At 43.4% G+C, this 21,226-nt stretch overlaps 1 protein-coding gene across 1 annotated transcript in view; it reads left to right on the plus strand.

Annotated features, from left to right (window-relative positions):
* Positions 1-21,077, plus strand: part of HECTD3 (HECT domain E3 ubiquitin protein ligase 3) — a 149,472-nt gene extending 128,395 nt beyond the window's left edge. Inside the window, exons 12-22 of the mRNA XM_068239515.1 lie at positions 341-393; positions 1,595-1,659; positions 2,729-2,832; positions 4,043-4,162; positions 7,422-7,511; positions 10,153-10,359; positions 11,803-11,932; positions 17,802-17,876; positions 18,027-18,108; positions 19,208-19,279; positions 20,766-21,077. Coding sequence (XP_068095616.1) covers positions 341-393; positions 1,595-1,659; positions 2,729-2,832; positions 4,043-4,162; positions 7,422-7,511; positions 10,153-10,359; positions 11,803-11,932; positions 17,802-17,876; positions 18,027-18,108; positions 19,208-19,279; positions 20,766-20,850 — 1,083 coding nt within the window. The 3' untranslated portion in view covers positions 20,851-21,077. The remainder of the gene's footprint in view (positions 1-340; positions 394-1,594; positions 1,660-2,728; positions 2,833-4,042; positions 4,163-7,421; positions 7,512-10,152; positions 10,360-11,802; positions 11,933-17,801; positions 17,877-18,026; positions 18,109-19,207; positions 19,280-20,765) is intronic.
* The last annotated feature ends 149 nt before the right edge of the window (positions 21,078-21,226 follow it).

Consider the following 21,226-nt stretch of genomic DNA (forward strand, 5'->3'; position numbering starts at 1 on the left):
TTGGGGCTGGAGGAAGCCCCCGGTAAGTACCACTTATTTTAGCTTATTTGCCCTGATGACTCCTTTCAGCTTGTACTCACTATAAATTCTGAACAAAAGGGATTGCATTACATTGGTTTTACAATCTAATTGTGCTGAATTAAAGCTGAAACTGCACTTCAACTACATCTGAGGTGTTTCATTTAAAATTCATTGTGGTAACATACAGAACCAAAATTAGAAGAAAAAAAAGTTGTCTTTGTCCAAATATTTATGGACCTCACTAAATGCAAAACGATAGTGTTATAGGGTTTTTTTTCCTGTACATTATTTGGTTAATATTGTTCTGCTATATCTGCAGGTATACGAGGGTCTGAAGCCCTCAGATAAATCGGAGAAGCCTCTGGACTACAGGTCAGTCTGCTTTTGAGATGAGACGAGACGCTGGGATCAACTGCCAGCCTTTCCTGAAAGCCTGCAAAAGCTTGTACTAAACGCTCCCATTCACTTGCATGGGAGGGCGGTAGATCCCTAAAAACGTTGCTTTTAAAACGCTGAGTTTAATGCCAGCAAAACGTCCGTGTGAACCAGCCCTAAGGATTGATGTAATTATTTTATTGCACACATTAGCGGAGCGCAAACACAAGCTTTTATTGGAGGGGGGGGGGGGGATAGGACACTGTGCTTTAAAGAGTTTAGAGAAGCCACATATTCTATCTTCACACCTTCCCCTGGATGAATAATGGGCAGCTAGAAGGGGGGACGGAGGAACACGGCAGCTCCTATAGCGCTTTAGAAACCAGGACAAACTGCAGAAAAAAGTGGTGGTTGGTTGGTTCCCTTTAATGGTCACTGGCTTAAGATTCGGCATGCCAGATCTTTGAATGACCTAATTGGACACCTGTACAGAAGCCAGGTTCTCAGCTGAGATGGAAGTGGATATCTCTCTCAGCTGAGTTCTGTCTAGCGTGTGTATGACACTTTATAGTTGTCAGCTTGTTCCTCTCCCGAATGGCAGGGTCAGGTAGGAAGCTACTGGCAGGAATCCCCTTCCCATGCCAGGAACAGAAACTGAAAGAAATGTACAATTTTTTGAGAGCCTAAAAATATTATTATTATTTTTTTTTTAATTTAACCAGTACTTCACCTTTTTTATTACTATTATCATGATGAATTCATGTAATATTATTATTTCTGGTGTCATCTCCTTTGGTGATTTTGCCTGGATATATTTGAACATGGATGGATTATATAGGTTGTAGACATACAGAGATGTGCCCACAGACAATTTGATATCCAGTAATTTAATAGTAAGGCCATATGCAAACAAGGGATGTAGAGTGGCTGAGCTCCAGAAAAGGGTTGGGGCTCCAGTAAAGTCCTAGATACATAAGTGTGAAGAGATTAGAGTAGAAGATGGGAGGCAATCATCTGCAGTCTGCTCCTTGGGACTATTTCATACAAAAACACTTGTGATTTAAAAAAAAAAATAGATTAGTTTAAACTGTTCAGGGTTCTTAATATACTACATTACAATTATTTTATGATTTATTTATTTTTGCATTTTCACATTGCAACTATTTGTATCTAAGTCTGCTGTTGGGTGTCATGATAGGTGGCCAGTACGCTATGACCAGTGGTGGGAATGTAAATTTATCGCCGAAGGAATCATTGATCAAGGTACATGCTTTATCCTCATTATTTATATAGTACACAGTAATCACAAATATAACGAAGGGTTTAGTAGTACTACAAGTCCCAGTAAGCCCTTCCCTCCTCCAGGCTGTGAAGGCTTATTTCCATTGGGAACCACAGCCATTTTGGATTTCGCCGCGGCGCCTGTTCTTCTGCGTAGCCACAGCCTAAATCGCTAAGCCGTGCTATGCAGCATGCCATACAACTTAACTGCCGTAGAGCTTTGCACCAAAGTGCAATCTAGACGGCAAGCTTTTCAAAAGACCATTTGTGTTTCCCCACCCCTCTCGTATGCAGGGAAATACTGCAGATTTGGCCTGGATTTGGGCATAGTGGAAATAGGCCCTCAAAGATGTTGTCAGTGGTGTATCATTGGGAATGTGCCTCGCGGGTGGAATGTGTAAATAAAAGGGGTGTGGCTAACTTGAAGGGGGCGTGGCTAAGATGGGGCATGGCCAGTAAGAATGAAGTGGGTGATAGGTGAGCTATACAGTGACAAACAGGTCAGCAGTTACATAGTCCTTTGAAAAACTATTATGTTTTTTACATGTCCTCAAAATAAAATAAGGGAGCATGTACCCCAAATACCATAATAGGGCAGAATGTCCTCAGTAAAAGACAACAGACCATCCTGAATGGTATGTGACCCACGGACAGGAGGATTAATAAATAATAATAATAATAATAATCCTCCTGTCCGTGGGTCACATACCATTCAGTCTCAAAGGTAATAGCTCCTCCCCTTGTGGTTTGGTGCCTGGGGCATGTGCCATACCTGCTATACCCTAGATACGCCTTTGGTTGTTATAGGTACATTAGTCAGGAATCAGTATGGCTTCACCAGTCAATAATGAAAGTGTCAGCTAAAGGATATATTACTATATAGCGCGCATAGTTTTCCTGGTTAATGAGCGTCACTGGGGTCTGTGTGTATTGCTTGATATTCAGTAGATCTCTTGGAGTTGCTGTTGCTTTGTTACAGTGTTATCAGTGATGTGGTTGGTGTAACATGACCAGATCAGGTGACAGTTCTCTGTAATGTGTGTGACTGCAGGTGGAGGTTTCAGGGACAGCCTGGCTGATATATCCGAAGAGCTGTGCCCCCGTTCTGCTGACTCTCCGGTACCGCTGCCATTCTTTGTGCGCACATCAAACCAGGTGAGCTGACACTTTTTATATCTGCACCTAAACACGTGTATTTACCTGCTACACCTGTTTGCTGCCTGTATATACTCCATGCCTCAATGTTCCTGGATGCTCCTCTCTCAATCTATAGTCTCTTCATCTATTCATAACAGTAACCCATTCTTATGCCTAAATCATCCTTCTGTGTCTCTGTCCCAGCTCATCACAGAGAAAAAAAACACAATCCCATATTTATGGCAGACTATTCTTATTAGTGTTGCGGATTTATATAGACCTGATATATTCTACAGTCCTTTAGTGAAAATGTTAGAGTCACTTTAGTAAAACAGTAGAATGCAGTAAATTATTCAGGATACTCACATTCAGCATCAGAAACATTTCCTATCTTTATATATTGCTGTATATTGGTATGTAATCCCACCCTTCCAGTGATGCTCAGTCTAGGCTGATTAACTATGCACTTTTAACACAACTGAAAATCTGTCCACAAAGCCTGTCCAACCTACATTTCTGATCTTACTCAGAGATACACATCTAGCTGCTCACTCCGCTCCTCCAATGAACTTCGCCTGACCCGTCCCCTGCATCACCCAGTCCAATGCACGCCTCCAGGACTTCTCAAGAGCAGCTCCAACACTATGGAACTCCCTACCTCCACCCATTAGGGCAGCCCCCTCCTTCAACACCTTCAAGAAGGCCTTCAAAACTCACCTTTTCACTCTGGCCTACCACCCCTCATAATTGCTCTAAACCCACAGCTGAACTCTGGTCCCCTACCTCTCGTGTCCCTACCTCTCCCTCTAGATTGTAAGCCTTTGGGCAGTGTCCTCCTCCTTTTGTGTTCTACCTGATCATGCACCTCCATTACTGTAAACCCATGCTATGCATTTGAGTGAACCTAACTTGCCTAATCTCCATGCTCCCCTCCAGTGACTGACTAAGCATTACCTTGTACTCATACTGTGCTGTGTGATCTGGTTTTCTTGTATTCCTCTAATGTCTCATTGCTGTATGTCACCCCTAAATATTGTCTGTAACCTAAATTAATGTCCAGCGCTGCGTAATATGTTGGAGCTTTATAAATCCAATAAATGAATGTGTGATTCCGCCATTTTGTTTAGTATGTATCAAGATGCAAAGAAAGTCCCAGATTTCCCCTGGGGTAATAGTTCTGTATTCTGCCACCTTCCAGTGTGTTTCCTGATCCTTATCCTTCTTCCAGGGAAATGGTACCGGAGAAGCGCGGGACACATATGTGCCGAACCCATCCTGCAAAGACTGGGGAAAGTACGAGTGGATCGGACAGCTGATGGGTGCAGCCCTGCGTGGGAAGGAATTCCTGGTACGGTACCTGGTGGATAAACTCCATAGGCTTTTATAGCTTTGTGCCCCCTGTATCTAGGGTTGCTATGGTTGCTGGTTAGGTGAGTGCTTGGCCCCGCCTCCTGCACCAGGTCCAGCAATCATGCCTCTGTTACATCAAGGCTTTGTTCCCTAAGGATCACATGACTTCGGTGGTTTGTGGTGCCCTGATGCAGATCCTGGCCACATAGCAAGTCACGTGACTGCTAAAGGCTACTGTGCACTATTGAATGGCCTTTATACCAGTACCAGGTAAACTATTAATATTTGATCATTTACTTGGATACTGCAGTATTCCATCAGAAATCTGATGGGGTTGTTGGGTACCTAGAGAGCAGTTTTCTTTCTGCTTGCACTTTCATTTTAAGTGGGCATTTTCATGTATTTGATTGGGCACTTGAAGTTAGAACATACAAACTGGAAATTCTTATGTAAGGGAGAATACTGATGTTACTGGGAATAGGTAGCTAACAAAAATGTAAGCGTTTGTAATCTGTACATTTAATTATTCTTATCCAATAAAAGTTATCAGGGACTAGTTTTTAAATTGAGCTATGTATGGGCAGATCGACCAAGAGACAGATCTCTCTCTGATCGGAATCTGATCGGAGAGAGATCTGTTGCATGCCCATACACTGCAGGCCGATTCCCTATAGATTTCAGTTTGAAAGCCATCAGGAATTGGCCTAGTGACACCACCTGCCTGGCCGTCCCCCAAGTGTAAATGCCCCCCTCCCCTGGGGCACGTGCAGTGTAAAATCTCGCCTGCGTCTCCCGGGCTCCTCCACTGTCACCCCTGAGTGCCACCATGGCCTGGGTACCATATGGGGCATATACACATTCACCTGGTGCCATATGGGGGTGACTGCATATGAGGCCGGGAGTAGCAGCAGTGGGACATGAGATTTTACACTGCCTGGGTATCGGGGGAGAGGGGACACATTTACACTTAGAGGAAGGGGTCCATCACGGTCAACACGATATTGAACACCATTGCCGTGACCCACCCAATCGACCACATCGGACTGAGAACATCAGCCAATAGACCACATCGGACTTAGCAGCATGTTTGATCAATGCATTCGACTGATTTCAGCCTGAATTGGATTGAATCAATGTTCAGGCACAGATTTTCATCTGATTTAATAAAATTATCCAAAGGGATGTTGATTGGGCCGTGAAATTGGTAGATGCTTGGCCACCAATACTCTTACTAGCTGTCAGGCTCAAGCCCTGGCAATCACACTTTGGGTCGGTTTACATTGGGCGATTTACCAAGATCATGTTTGAGTCCGTGATCACGATTCTGCAGCCCAAATCTCGCAATTTGCCGCAATTCAGCACAATTTGCGCTTGTGATTCCCGTTCAATAGACCGAGAATCACAGTGCAATCACCCCCAATACGCTGCATGCAGCGCGTTTGCCAAGTAATCGAAATAGCCACCGATGCAATGTGAATGTATCCATAGGGATACATTGTAGCATCGCTTTGCTGATCGCCACGATCAGCAAAGCGCTGAAAAATCCCCCCAATGTCAACCAGCCCTAAGAGGCAACTAAAAAGGAAGATTGTTCCACAGATGATATAATTAATAGTTCTTGCTTATAAGAAATTTCTCAGCATTAATAATACTGTTGGTAGGGAGCTTTCAAGACACCTTACAAGCAAGGTGGAAAAGTAAAATCAACAATTGTTATGTCTTGTGGCTGTATTTAGTTAATAATCTTTAGCTTGTAGATGGATATTATTTAACCATTTAAATGCCACGTCTAAACATCTCTAATGTGAAATCCTCATTCTGGCTGGGCAATGTGTAGGTTCACTCAAGAGGTGTGTTAGGATGTTCTGTGTAATGGTAGCTGAGTAAGTGTGGCTAGCATGTGACCCTTCATTGGGGAAACGATTGTATCCAAAGATGTGAACAAATACATACAAATACTGCCTGTGCTTGCCAGGCTTTTTTTTTTTCTTAAAGTGGACCTGAACTCTTGCACAGGACAGAAGGAAAATTGACAGAAATGCACCCTGTATGTATTTACAGAGTTTAGCCTGTCTAATTCCCCCTCATCTGTGACTAATCACAAGTGTAATTTGATCTTTCAGCTGTGTCGGCTCAGGAATCTCAGCGGTCCTAGGCAGAGCAGTTAATTTGTAAACACAGGATGCTAACCCTATGTTTGCTTCCATATAAGCTGGAAGTAGACACACTGCTGTTGCTTATCTTTTAAAGCAGAGAGGAAGTTCTGTGTTTTGGTCTGCTTTAAATGCAGTCTGCACATACCGGGTCTTAAAGGGGAACTTCAGCCTAAACAAACATACTGTCATCAAGTTACATTAGTTATGTTAATTAGAATAGATAGGTAATATAATTTCTTACCCACCCTTTTTTTTAAAAAACAGGCAAATATTTGTGATTCATGGAGGCTGCCATCTTTGTCATGGGGACAGCCATCTTTTTGGTTGAAAGGAGGTGACAATGAGCAGGAGACACAGTTCCAACTGTCCTGTGTCCTGATCACCCCTCCCAGCTGCAAACGTTAGGCTTCAAATGTCAAATTCAAAATGTAAAAAAAAAAAAATTGCACCAAAACAGCAGAACGGGAACAACAAAATCAGAAATCCCATCATGCTTTGCACAGCATCAGGGGAAAAAAGCCCGGGCAGTTTTCTTCTATGCAGCTAAAAATGAGGCTTGTATAAGAGAAACAAAGTTCTGATGCTGTGAAACTGTTAAAGAAACACCAGGCCTTTTCAGTGCTGCTGAGTCGATTTTTAGTCCGGAGGTTCACTTTAAGCCCAATCTACATGGTACGATTCTTTGTGCGATTCGATTACGATTCTACTTACGATTCAATTAAATCCGACATGTCCCAACCATGATTCGATTCAATTCGACTTGCCATTGCAAAACAATGGCAAATAAAATTGAATCAAATCGAATCCTAATCGGACATGTCGGATTTAATCGGATCGTAAATAGAATTGTAATTGAATCGCACAAAGAATCGTACCATGTAGATGAATCATTGCCCATAGATTACAGCATTTTAACATATTAAAGAAATGCAGTTCCCTTTTCTGGCCACTAGAGGGTAGAATGCACAGTAAAATAAGCTACCATTAGTCCTTTCTGACCTCTCCCCTCAAGTATTTTGTACAGCTGATTTCTTTGCCTACTCTGCATGTTTACCCTCATGCACTAGAACCAGAAGGAAACTGACCCCTCTGTGCCCACAGGTGCTGGCACTGCCTGGTCTTGTGTGGAAACAGCTTTCTGGAGAAGATGTCAACTGGAGTAAAGATTTCCCAGCGGTGGATTCTCTGCTAGTAAGTTCTCTCTGCAACATTCGGCTGCAGAAAACAAGTCCAGTTTATTCATAATCATCACACTGTGTATGCAGTATAAGCTGGATGCTGTGTCCTCAGTCTATGTGTCTTCTCCTCTTTCAGTGAGACAGGAAACATTGCAGTACTCAACAACCAAACAGGGCTCTTGCCCTAACTAATAACCTGATTACTTCAGTCTACTGTAGCATTCACTGTATGAATTGTCATTTTAGCTGTATTAAATCTAAATCAAACTAAGGGCCCTGTCTATAAAGATGGCACTCTACAGCTTTTATGAGTATGATGAACTCTAGATCTGCAGAAAAGTGCCCTTATTTCTGCAATCACAGGGTTCTAAAATCACCACTATCGCCTCTGCTTTTTGGCGATAAAGTAATAACTTACATGTTTATATTGGAGCATTCAGATGATCATCGCTATAAAGATCACCAGTAAGTGGTCTCCAATTCATCACCTTAAAGGAGTTATCAGGTAATTTGAATCAAAATAAGTGCTACTTACCCGGGGCTTCGTCCAGCCCCAAGCTCCCAGCATGTCCCTCGCCGCAGCTCCGCCATTCGCCGCCACTGGTTGGCCTGTATTGTGCCAATCACAGCCACGTGGACCGGAGCGTACTGCGCAAGCGTAGAACTAATGCAAACGGCTGACATAGGAGCTGAGGCGAGGGACATGCTGGGAGCTTGAGGCTGGACGAAGCCCCGGGTAAGTAGCACTTAGCCATACTATCTCAGCAAAAAAAAGCCACTTATATAAGTAGATAAACACTTGCTCTACTTACATTACATATGTATCGCACTGTCCACATTTTAGTAATTTTTCTATTGTAAAAAAAGAGAAAAGCCTTCTTAGGATTCTCCATTTTAACGGTGTCTATTGAAGCCAATCCAGATGTCATTTCCTCCCTTACTCTCCTCTGCCTGCCTGATAGTGTATGCATTGCCCGCCCTCCTCCCCGTCTTCAGGCACTCTCCCAGCTCTGCAATAGAAAGTGCATTGTCTCAGTATGAGAAATATTGGCCAATCAGAGAGGAACAGAGGTGTGGGAGGGGAAAACAGGAGGGAAAGAGGCTTCAGCCAATCAGGCTGCATTATTTAAGTCTGAGGGGAAAGTACAGAAGAAAAAAGAAAACCCAGCATGCCCTGCAACTTCCTTTGTGCGGTAATGTACTAAATAAGAGTCAGGTAAACTGGGGAATGATCATTTATCAACAAGAAAAGTAATAGTGATTTTTAACTTTTGGACTGCCTGGTTAGCATCCTTATTACTTGTTTACCAGATAAAAATGACGAATTAGTTTTTGATTTTATCCCCTACTCCTCTCAAAGGGAACCTGAAGCGAGAGTTATATGGCGGATGCCATATTTATTTTTCTTTAAACAATATCAGTTGCCTGGCAGACCTGCTGATCTCTTTGGCTGCAGTAGTGTCTGAATCATTCACCTGAAAACAAGCATGTGGCTAATTTCATCATATTTTTGTCAGCACAATTATGAAAGTATTAGAGGCAGAGGATCAGCAGGACAGCCAGGCAACTGGTATTGTAAAAAGGAAATAAATATTGCATCCTGCATATCCCTCTGAAGTTAAAACACTTTTTGCCACAAAAATAATAATAATCTCTTAAAAATTGGGTTTTAAAATGTGAGAACAAATAAATAGGGATCTGTTAGCAGATCAGCACATCTTTATAACTAGGGCTCTGCTGGTAGTGACTTTTGTGCTACCATGCCCAGCGTGCCTGTCTTTAGTGACAAAATCGTGCAAAGCTTAAAGGGAAGGTCCAAGCAAAATAAAAAAGCGTTTCACTTACCTGGGGCTTCTACCAGCCCCATGCAGCCATCCTGTGCCCTCGTAGTCACTCACTGCTGCTCCAGTCCCCTGCTGGCAGCATGCCGACCTCGGAGGTCGGCGGACCGCATTGCGTACATTTTTATGCATTCCCGCTAGTGCAGGACCGTTAACACATACATTTTTACGCGTTAGTGGTGCAATGCGTACATTTTTACGCATTGCAACACTAATGCGTAAAAATGTATGTGTTTTTTATTTTGCTTGGACCTTCCCTTTAATAAGGAACTTTAACTAAGGATTGAACTTCATTCCAATCAGTAGCTGCCCCCTTTTCCCACAAGATATCTTTACATTTTCTCAAATAGATCATCAGGGTGGTCTGTATCGCTGATATTGTGGTGAAACCCCTCCCTCAGTATGATGTCATGACCGGGGTCCTGAAAGTTTCCTGTCTGTGTATCTCCTTGCATTGTGGGAAATCATGGCTTTTGCATTGTGGGAAATCATGGCTTTTTCCAACTGCCAAGCAAGCACTATCTCCCTCTGAGCATAGAACTCTCAGCAAACAAACATTCTGTACAGATCACCTGGCAGAGCTCAAGCTGTCGCCGCCTGTGATACATTTCAGAATGTAAAATCAGAGAGAGGAAAGATTTTACAATGGCCATACACTGACTAAATCATCTATAAATTAATATTGTAAACAATAAGAAATGTGATTCATGATGTTATTTTCACAACAGTTCCTCTATAAAATGATAATGAGATTTTGCCATACTTTGAGTCAACAGCTATTGCCCTGACATCTGTATGCCCGATTTCTGTCAGGTGAAGCTTCTGGAGGTGATGGAGGTGATGGATAAAGAGACATTTGAGTTTAAGTTTGGCGGAGAGCTGACATACACGACGGTTCTGAGTGATCAGGGGATGGTGGACTTGGTTCCCGGAGGCAGTAATATATCCGTATGCTATGAAGACAGAATGGAGTTCATTAAGATGGTGCAGAAAGCCAGACTGAAGGAGAGTAAAGAGCAGGTAAGAGGATGTCCCTATTCTGATAATAAAGATGCAGGACTGGGTCTGCAGTGATGGTTGTGTGTAACATTTGCTGATCTCAGGTGCTTAGATTATATAATGAATCCAACTTCAGCAACAAAAACAAACTAAAGAAAACTGATGTTACATTTGTCTTTGCTATACAAGCCATTCTATAATGTGTTAATTTTTAAAAGATAATCTCCATTTCAAGTTGTGGCAGGAAGTTTACATTTTATGTCTTTGTAGCTATGGCAACGGCACACTGATGAGGGATAATATGAATGCTAGAACATTAAGAACAGCTGTCTTTACTCCATTATCACACTCCTGCATGTGTAAATGCCTTCACAGACAGGGCCAGTTCTAGACTTTTTTCTTTTGCTGCCTGAGGCAAACTTGTGAGGATACACCCCCCCCCCCCCCCCCCCCCCATTTGGAATGATCACACAGCACCCAACAATTTACTCTGCTTCATTTAATTTAATTTTCTCACATGACATGCTGCAGCTCAGCACAATAGCACACTGGCTGGCTGTAAGTCTTTGACAAACAAACTGCTCACCCTCACTCCATTCCTCCTCGGTCAGGACAGCAGTGCCACCACCTCCTCCCTTCACCTCGCTCTACTCTCGCTTCTACTCCTACTCTGACTGCATGCTGTTAGTGTAAACACACAGTACAGAAATGCTGCCCCTGTAATCTTTGATGCAAATGTTTCACCTTGCTTCATGAGTGAACCGGTCCTGTTCACAGAGCAGGGCCAGGTTAAGCTGCAAAGCTAACTGGGAGAGGATCGTTATGGTTCTCAATAAAAGCAAACTTCCACTTCAAATACACACTGCGCTACATTATAAAGATATAAACAGTCTGCATCATTTTTTTTTCTTCAGTAGAGAATGTTGTAAAATCTCTCTTCTGTATGTCTTCTCTGAGCAGCCATATTTATACTTCTCTCTGTTAAACAGCAAACATCACACTATTCTATGCTGTACAATGGACATTAATTTCAGATTCTTATGGTAAGGCCCCGTTCACATTACAAACGCGGACGGCCACACATGCGGAACGCAACGCATACGAAGGGACGCCATTCGCGTTTGTATGCGTTGCGTGGCTGATCCCATCACTGAAAAGTGAATGGGACAGCTGTGCGTTTTGGCAAAAAATGCGTGCAGCATGCGTTCCCGGACCGCACAGGTCCAGAACGCATGCAGTGTGAACATCAGACAGTGCACTCTATGCACTGTCTGATGTCATGCGTGTCGGCCACCTGCACGCGTTTCCAAAACGCGGCTGGAAACGCGTGCAGTTTGAACGGGGCCTTAAGCTTCTGTTCCTTAATGCAGTATTGTGCAGGAGGCACCGTGTATAATTATGAAGTGAAAATCCTCCTAGCCTCCCCAGTCTGAGCAGGCAGCCATCTTGTTTTCTCTCTTTCAGATAGAGGCCATTCGGGCTGGATTCCTCAAGGTGGTTCCTCAGGCTGTGCTGGATCTCCTTACCTGGCAGGAACTGGAGAAGAGGGTCTGTGGGGACCCCGAGATCTCTGTGGAAGCCCTGAAAAAACTCAGTAAGTTAGTAAGCGGAGAGAACGTTCCTCCTGCAGTGCTCCTGAACTCGTTTTGGATTGGCTGATACTTATAGATTATTATACTCGCCACACATGCTGAATGCTGATCAGGCTCCATATCATTCATCACCAGTTGGAATAACAGAAAATGCTCGTGTGATTTAACAGAAAACCTATTTGTAGAAATAACAGGAAAACAAAAGTTTGCTTTCTTAAAACAGAAAGAATTTGCGATAATTCAGGTTGGAGTGAGCTTGAGATGTCTCCCAGAGCATCACTGCTGAATATATGCAAATTAACCATTGTACCCTTAGAAGCTAAACACACCTCCAGAACCGCTGGAATGCAATGATGTGTCAGCTTGTTAATATGTACAGAGCCATAATAATCCAACATGCATACAGTCTGTTTCGGATTGTTTGATCCTCATCAGTGCATGGCATGGATTAATTTGGCTCTATGGAGTAAGGCTTGTAACACCGAGAGGTACAGACTAACCAGCAGGCTCATGGTGAACCAGAATTCATTGGAGTGTGTAAGGGACTACAATGGTCCTAAAAGCCCCCTTACTAACATGTTATATATTCAGCAGTGATGCACTGGGAGACATCTCAAGCTCACTCCAACCTGAATTATCGCACATTCTTTCTGTTTTAAGAAAGCAAACTTTTGTTTTTCTTAACATTTTAGTAAGGGGGCTTTTAGGACCATTGTAGTCCCTTATACACTCCAATGAGTTCTGGTTCACCATGAGCTTGCTGGTTAGTCTGTACCCCTAGAAATAACACACATCTATAGTGTTAGGGACGGGGTTGGTTGGGAAGCTTAGCATTATACACATAGGAGGTTGGGGAGGGTAGATTTAACCTCCCTGGCGGTCAATCAGAACCGCCAGGGGGCAGCGCAGCACTATTTTTTTTTTTAAGCGCTAGGCTAGCTACATGATAGCCGCTAAGCAGCGGCATCCCCCTACCTACTCCGATCGCCTCCGGCAAACAACGGAAGCAGGAAATCCCGTTCAGAAAGGGATTTCCTGCTGGGCTTCCCCGGTCGCCATGGCGACGGTCGTCATGGACGTCGTGGAGTCATCGGGAGTCCCCATCCACCCCTCAGCACTGCCTGGCGCTGATAGGCCAGGCTGCGCAAGGGGTCTAGGGGGGGGAGGGGGACGGCGCGGCGGATAGTGGCGAATCGGCGTGGAGCGGCGGCGATCGGGAAGAACACACAGCTAGCAAAGTGGTAGATGTGTGTACAGAAAAAAAAATTATGCAAATCGGCCCAGCAGGGCCTGAGAAATCCTCCTGCGCGCGTAGCCCGACCTGAGGTCGGGCTTACTGCCAGGGAGGTTAAGGTACATACACTCACTTAAGGTGCATGGCCAATCATTGATCAATTTTACCACTTCCACATTGTATTATGTCTTAAAAAGTAGGTCGTTAAAATCTGGCAAGACGAAAATGTTTTTGACTAGTCCATCTCCTCACTGGGTATTCTCAGGGTTTTATTTGTTTTAAAAGCATCTCCTGAACGGCAGGTGCTAAGTCTAACTGCCAAAATATTAAGATGCCAGCCAGCCTCCCTAAAGGCAGTTAGGGCCTGTTTCCACTACACGCAGATTCTGCATGCAGAAAACTGACTCCAATGAATGCCTATGGGAAATCTGCATCAGAAAAATCGCGTTCAGTGGAAACAGGCCCATAGGCATTAATTGGAGTCAGTTTTCTGCATGCAGAATCTGCGTGTAGTGGAAACAGGCCCTTAGACTTAGCAATTGCTGTTCAGGAAATGCTTTTTGAAAACAAAGAAAACCCTGAGAATCCCCCATGAGGAGATGGGCCAGTCCAAGACCTGTCAGTTTTTAACTTATTTTTTTTTTTAGCTGGAGTGGTCCTTTAACGAGGAATTCCAGTGAAAATAATGTAATAAAAAACGTGCTTAAAGGGACTCTGAGCAGTGCAGAAACTATGGAAAGATGCATATCATTTTAAAGCTCTCTTTCTCCTCTTTCCAATGATATATAAACCACCGTCCTACGTCTTTAGTAGAAATTGCCGCGGCCGCGAATTCGACCGCGAAAATAGAGAAAACTAAAAGGTGTAGGGCAACAATTTAGGTGTCGTCAGAAAGAGGAGAAAGAGAGCTTTAAAATGATATCCATCAAGCCATAGTTATATTGTATTACACAGGACGACACTTTCCAGAGTGTCAGCAGCTCCATTCTGCTGAATGCAGCTGCTGACTTTGACAAAAAGTCGCCCTGTGTAATACAATATAACTATGGAAAGATGGATATCATTTTAAAGCTCTCTTTCTCCTCTTTCTGACGACACCTAAATCGTTGCCCTATGCCTTTTAGTTTTCTCTATTTTCGCGATCGAAATCGCGGCCGTGGCAATTTCAATCGCGAAAATAGCGAAAACTAAAAGGCGTAGGGTGGCGGTTTATATATTATTGGAAAGAGGAGAAAGAGAGCTTTAAAATGATATGCATCTTTCCATAGTTTCTGCACTGCTCGGAGTCCCTTTAATTTTTACAATACGGCCAGTCTGTCATTTCTTGCTTCCCACGCTTATTTTAGTGATTTGTCTTCAAAAGCCTTGAAGCTGAGCAGTCTGAAGTGAAATGGCTGCTCTCAGTGTTTAACATGTATTGAAAAAATCAAAACAAAAACTAAAAACCTCAACATAAAAAAACTACCTGTAAACATTCCAAGAAAAATGTTAAATAAAATTATACTGTAAACCAGAATTAGGGCCCTTTTCCACTTCCTGCATGTCAATCCAAAAATCAGATTGCTCACAGTTTGCGTATCAGAACAGCAGTGCTGTCTTTTCACTACGGCTAATTTTTTGCTGCAATTGCGATCCTATTCAAAGTTTAAAGTGGATCCGAGATAAACTTTTACTCATTGCATAACTGTGTTCCTTCCATATAGATTATAGGGCATTCCTCAAGCCAAATATTTTTTTGTTGTTTTAATACTCTAATTCCCTATAAACTAAACAAGCCCTTATACAGAGGAACAAATGCCCCATATCCCCTAACTACCAACATGAAAACGGTTATCAGGGCATGGGACATAGTGCACAAATGGAATCGTCTTCCTCAAAATAAACTATCCCCCAAAGTACAACTATGGAATAACCCTAAATTGCCTAACTTCTATACAATCCCGGATCCAATAATCTGGATCTCTAGAGGAGTAATTAACCTGGAACATATAGTGGAAGCTGGATCATTGGCAGAATTTAATACCTTGAAAGAAAAATTTTCTCTTCCAAACTCTCACTTTTTCAGGTTTATACAACTCAGACACGCCTTTCATACTCAGTTTGGTAAGGTGCCAATCCGCTTGCAATCTACTGAAATAGAAGATATATTATCCAAAGAAAATCTTAAAAAGGTGCTATCAGAGATCTATCAAAATATTATACTGCTTACAGAGCCACACGTCTCTATCTATAAGCAGCCATGGCTCACCCTCATCCCCACCCTAGATGATGAGGAGTGGGAGGATATGTGGATCAAGCCTTTCACATACTTAATAGCAACCCGAGACAGACTAATACAATATTCTACACAGAGCCTATCTGACTCCTGCCAAACTAACAAAATTTGATACGGCCAAACCAGTTCTCTGCTGGAGATGCAATGCCGAAAATGCAGATCTAGATCACATGATATGGCACTGCTCTGAATTAGCCCCTACGAGGAAAACTATTTGTGACTATATCTCTATTATCACCAAAATAAAAACTCCAGTAGATCCCTACCACTGTATTTTAAGAGACACCACCAAACTTGCCCCTACAAGAGCCCAAAGGTCCTTGGTGGGAATTCTATTGTTCTACTTCCGAAAAGCTATTGTTCTAAACTGGAAGAATGAAAATGCACCTACATTCCAATACTGGAAAAAACGAGTGAATGAGTCCGTACACCTATATAAGGCGGCATATATAGCCAGAGGCTGCCCTCAGAAATTTAAAAAGGTATGGGAACCATGGACCAGCAATAAAAATACAAATCACACATAACGCAAGACACAATAACTGGCAACACATGATACCCTGCGGATAACTTGCCTGACATAACTAAAATTGACAGTGCGTTGTTAAAACTACTTAATACTCTTACATTATTCAGATGTTAATTTGTTTGGTTGGGAGGAGGGGTGGTAGAAGATAATCCAATACATAAATCTGTCTAGTGAGCAATGTGCAAGTTTCTAAGTTTTATGCTCACCTGCGAATGAGCAAATGTTTATGTTAATTTGTATGTTTATAAAATACCAATAAAAAGAATTTCTAAAAAAAAACTAAACAAGCCTCACCCACAGCTTCTCTATAGAGCCTTGACACTCTTATGCTGGGAATACACGGTTCGTTTTTGCCTTCGTTTAAACCTTCGATTCGTTCGGTAAACGAATCGAGTGTTGAAAACGTATGTGAAAATAGTCATAATCTCATTATAGTTTCGATTAATAGACCCCAAAAACGAACGACTAGTGATCGAACATGTTTGATATTATCTCTCTTTATCCATCTAATCGAGCCATTGGTAGGCTTGATGGCTGTTCAGATCGATTATATATTCGTTTATGCTAGTCCGTCCCTGTAAAAAGGGATTTTCGTTTCGTTTCTTTGCAGCCTTCGATCATTGGAAAAACGAAACCATCAGAATCGAAAAAAAAAACGAAACCGTGGGTGGTGATATTAACCGTATGATCGATTATTTCAGGATCGAAAAGGACAAAAGGCACAATCGAAACGAAGGTTTAAACGAAGGCAAAAACGAACCGTGTATTCCCAGCATTAGCCTTAGTAGCAAAGGCTTATGGGAGCTCAGTCTGGGCAGGAGGAGGAGGAGGTTACGAGCCAGAGATGTCTGAGGCAGAGGGGAGCAGGATAGGGGAGTGAAGTTTTCACGGGCTGAGGGCTGGAGTTACAGATCAGTTTGCCTGTGTGTAATGTGACAAACAGAACATGGCTCATTGTTTCAGAGTTATAAATAATCATAAACTGTTGAAGCTGTTTGCAGATAGATTTGCTGTATTAACTATCTAAACTTTCGATAAGATATATAGACAAATTACTTGTTATAGTTAGTTTTTCATCTCGGATCCGCTTTAACCTCCCTGGCGGTATTAAGCCGCGGCGGAGGATTTCTCAGGCCCTGATGGGCCAATGTGCATAATTTTTTTTTTTATTACACGCAACTAGCACTTTGCTAGCTGCGTGTACATACCGATCGCCGCCGATTCGCCGCTACCCGCCGCGCCGCCCCCCCCCCCCCCCAAGACCCCTTGCGCTGCCTGGCCTATCAGCGACAGGCAGCGTTAAGGGGTGGATCAGGACCCCCCTGTGCGCCATGACGTGGATGACGTCATCCCAATCATCGCCATGGCGACGGGGGAAGCCAAACAGGAAATCCCGTTCTGAATGGGATTTCCTGTTTGCTCTGATCGCCGGAGGTGATCGGTAGAGAAGGAGAGATGCCGCTGCACAGTGGCTATCATGTAGCTAGCGCTAGGCTAGCTACATGATTAAAAAAAAAACAATTAAAGTGCTGCGCTGCCCCCTGGCGGTTTTAATAGACCGCCAGGGGGGTTAAGAGTAGGAAACTCGCATAGCAATTGTGCCCCCATATGGGGTTTTTTCCCCACAGTTCGGCAATTCAAACTTTTCCTGTCAAGTTTTTTTTTTTGTCAGAAATCGCAAAATCACAGTAGTGGAAATAGAAAGAAACCTGATCACAGTGTGACCTCTATTGCGTTTCTCTTGGTAAAAAGTGTGATGAAATTAGAAGTACCATCACTCTTCCCCCTAACCTCTCCTCTCCTGGTTGTGTTTTCTCTTCTTTGTCTCTCCAGCCCGCTTTGAGGATCTGGAAGCAACAGACATCCGAGTACAATACTTCTGGGAGGCCCTGCACAGCTTTACAAATGGTGAGCCGTGCTGAGTAATGTATGACCTCTGCAAAGTTATGATGGCTGTTTAGAAGTATAAGTGAGGAAACAGTCCACGTTGTGACGTTTCCTGATGTGAGGAATGGAGAACCTCCAACCTCACTAACAGTATCTTCTCCCTCACTGCAGAGGATCGCAGCCGCTTCCTGAGGTTTGTCACAGGCCGGAGCCGACTACCTGCCCCCATCTACGTGTATCCAGACAAATCCGGGTGAGCTGGGGTGCTCAAAACAAGTGTCTGTGTCAGTGTGTGTCCGTCTTATTGGTATAGACTTTGCTTAGATTCCCTGCTGGTCCTCTTCCAGAATAACTCACGGTATTTGGCATGTTGGATATTTGAGTAGTAGTTCTATTGTAGTTTTAATTATATAAACAGTTTTCGAGATCTTACCACCTCTGCATCCCTCTCCCACTGTAAGTGCTGGGTTCCTTCATAATCACAATCGCCGGCAACTGGCAAAGCGCTAGATAGTGGAACCTTATGGGGGTGATTTCATTACAGTGATGCAATTCTTATAAGATTGCAGACGCAGTGCCTGTAGTATTTTCTCAGCAATTGCACTTGAAAGAATGCTGCAAAATCACTAATTCTTTCAAAACCACTTGCTAAAATGTGAAAAAAGAAAAATCAATTTGCAATTCCTAGCTTAATCCAGGTCTAAGGGCTCATACACATGCTCAGCTGATGTCCCAACACAGCGCTGTGTTGCTATGCTGGGGTTGGAGCAATGGAGGGGTGGCGGGTGGAGGATGCATGACCTCACGCAGTGGGCAGAGGAACGGCATGAACAATGGGATCGGCGGGGGTATCGACGGGAGGAGCAATGTCGATGAGGTCCATCTAGTGGAAAATTAAAAAAAAAAAGTCTTGGGGTCCTAGAATGTGCGCCATGATAACAATTGCATTACCTCAAAAACATTCAGAAATTGTCAGAATGGGACGGTTCTCTTTCAGAATGCTCACCCTCCTGCCCTCGCAATTGGCTTACTGTCTCTCTCAGAAGTCTGCACAGAGTTTGAGGAAAATTGCCATCAGCCTGTGGCATGGAACATGGCATCCCCACAATGGGCAATGAGGTGTTTCATGTATTTTCATGTATGGCAACTTATGTAAATATCGTATCTGCCCACCGAAGAGCTGTGATTCTTGTTAAGATTCATCCCCTCTCTTTTCCCACCATATAACAGTAGATGAGGATCTGCAATATAGTTTGCTAAATCCTCCCATTGAGCAGAACTGATCTGAATGAGACTGTTTCTTTTTTCTCTCTCAATAAAACAACAGTTCTAATTTTTCTTTTGTTCTGTAGTTCCGACACTACTGATTCCCTACCAGAGTCATCTACCTGTTCTGGCACCTTGTACCTACCCAACTATCCCAGGTAAGTGAGCCCGCCTCCCCTGCATGGCTGCTGTTTGAAAGGGTATGATTGCTCATTTTCTACTATAGCTCTGGAAGAATTCTTGTAAACCACACACAGAACAACTTGGTGTATGTGCCTGCCCTGTGTCCAGATCGGTGGGAGGTGCTACCACTATGCCCCACCCACATGATTGATGGACGAGGCTTGCAGATGAGGGGTGGCCATTTTTTTCCTACTCTAAGATGACTATTCTATGCATTTCTGTAGAAAAACGAGGGATTTTAAATTGACCTAGGCTATGTTATTAGAACCACTAACTAGCCGGCACGGTTCAGTTAGGTTGCTGTGGGAATGGATCTGGTATAAATGGTTACATAATGGGAGGGCATGTATTTTATTGATATCATGAGAGAGGATACAGAGAGCTGCGGTAAGGGCATAGTCTAAAGGTGCCCATACACTTGTCGGTTTTCCCCGAAAGGGATTCGATCACAGTGATCAACTCCGCCAGAGATCGATGCTGAAACATGGCTTCCTGATTCTAATTGATTTCCACCTGGAATCGATCAAAAATGTTGATCATGCAGGCCGACAGGGGGTGGTGCCTAATAGGTGGCTGCTGAGCTGGGGACGGACTGCGGCAATGCAGGTGGGGGTGGCCACAGAACGTCGGAACACTTTAAGTTAAAATGGCCGTGGTAGTCTTGCTGATGGAGGGGAGTTTCAAACCTGATAATTTACGGGAGAGTGGTTGACTTACCGATCCTTGCCGCTGTAATACAGAGCTTTACGTCAAGGGCTTTTTAGCCTTCATCAATGTACAAGCTTCTTACTCTTTACAGGGTACCTGAGATGTACCATGATGATTTAAAGTGGTGGTGGGAGGAGGGAATGAGTTAGTTTGTTCTGCTGGCCATACGTTAAAGTGAACCAGAGACGAAGCACCCTCATGTATTTTACTATATATATCACTGGGAACATTAGAGAAAACACCTACCTTGCTCTCTGTTTCATTTTTCACTGCACAGCTTGCTTCTAATCAGCCCTGATAAAATCCCTGACTGAGCATTCAGTCTGGCTTTTCTCGGGAATCATTATAGCTGAGTCTGTCTTCTCTGATGTCTTTTCAAGCACAAGCCTGCCCCCTTGTGGCTCTGCTGTAATGACTCAGCTATAATGATTCCTGAGCAAAGCTAGACTGAATGCTCAGTCTGGAATTTTATCAGGGCTGTTAAGAAGCAGGTTGAGCAGTGAAGGATAAAGCAGAGAGCAGGGTAGGTGTTTTCTCTAATGTTCCCACTGACATATATGGTGAAATACATGAGGGTGCTTAGTCTCTGGTTCACTTTAACCTTACTCACGCATGGCCAGTCCAGGTGCACCATCCACAGATGGGAGCACGGCCAGAAGAAACTTATTCTACAAGTTTTGATTTTTCTTTTTAATTCACAAATAGCAGTTTGCCTGGAGTGTGTGATTTAGCTCATCATGTCTTGTCTTCCAGCGCCAAGATCTGCGAGGAGAAGCTGCGCTATGCAGCGTACAACTGTGTGGCGATTGATACGGACATGAGCCCCTGGGAGGAGTGACAGATGTTTCTGCTGTGGAAATCGCTGACCCCCCCTGCTGGCCACATCCTCAGGCTGTGTGCAGATGGGAGAATTATTATTTATCTGCATCGTGTATAAACTGTAATAATTACTGCATGACATTCAGAGAATGGGCATCCTGTGTACTATATAGTGTGCAGTGTGCGTTTTATTCTATTTTTCTAATACTGTCATATTATGTCAGTGAAATACATGATGTAAACATTGCTGTGTGTGGTGATTGGCGATGACCTCTCTATTGCAGGAGCAGAAATAGAACCTGACACCTCCACTCTCTATCAGTTGGTTACTTCTCATACTCCACATGGCGCATTTTGACCCTTCCGCATGCTGCCCCCTGCTGGTGGAGCTCACG

The sequence above is a fragment of the Hyperolius riggenbachi genome, chromosome 6 (genome assembly GCF_040937935.1).
Source record: "Hyperolius riggenbachi isolate aHypRig1 chromosome 6, aHypRig1.pri, whole genome shotgun sequence".
Taxonomy (NCBI): domain Eukaryota; kingdom Metazoa; phylum Chordata; class Amphibia; order Anura; family Hyperoliidae; genus Hyperolius; species Hyperolius riggenbachi.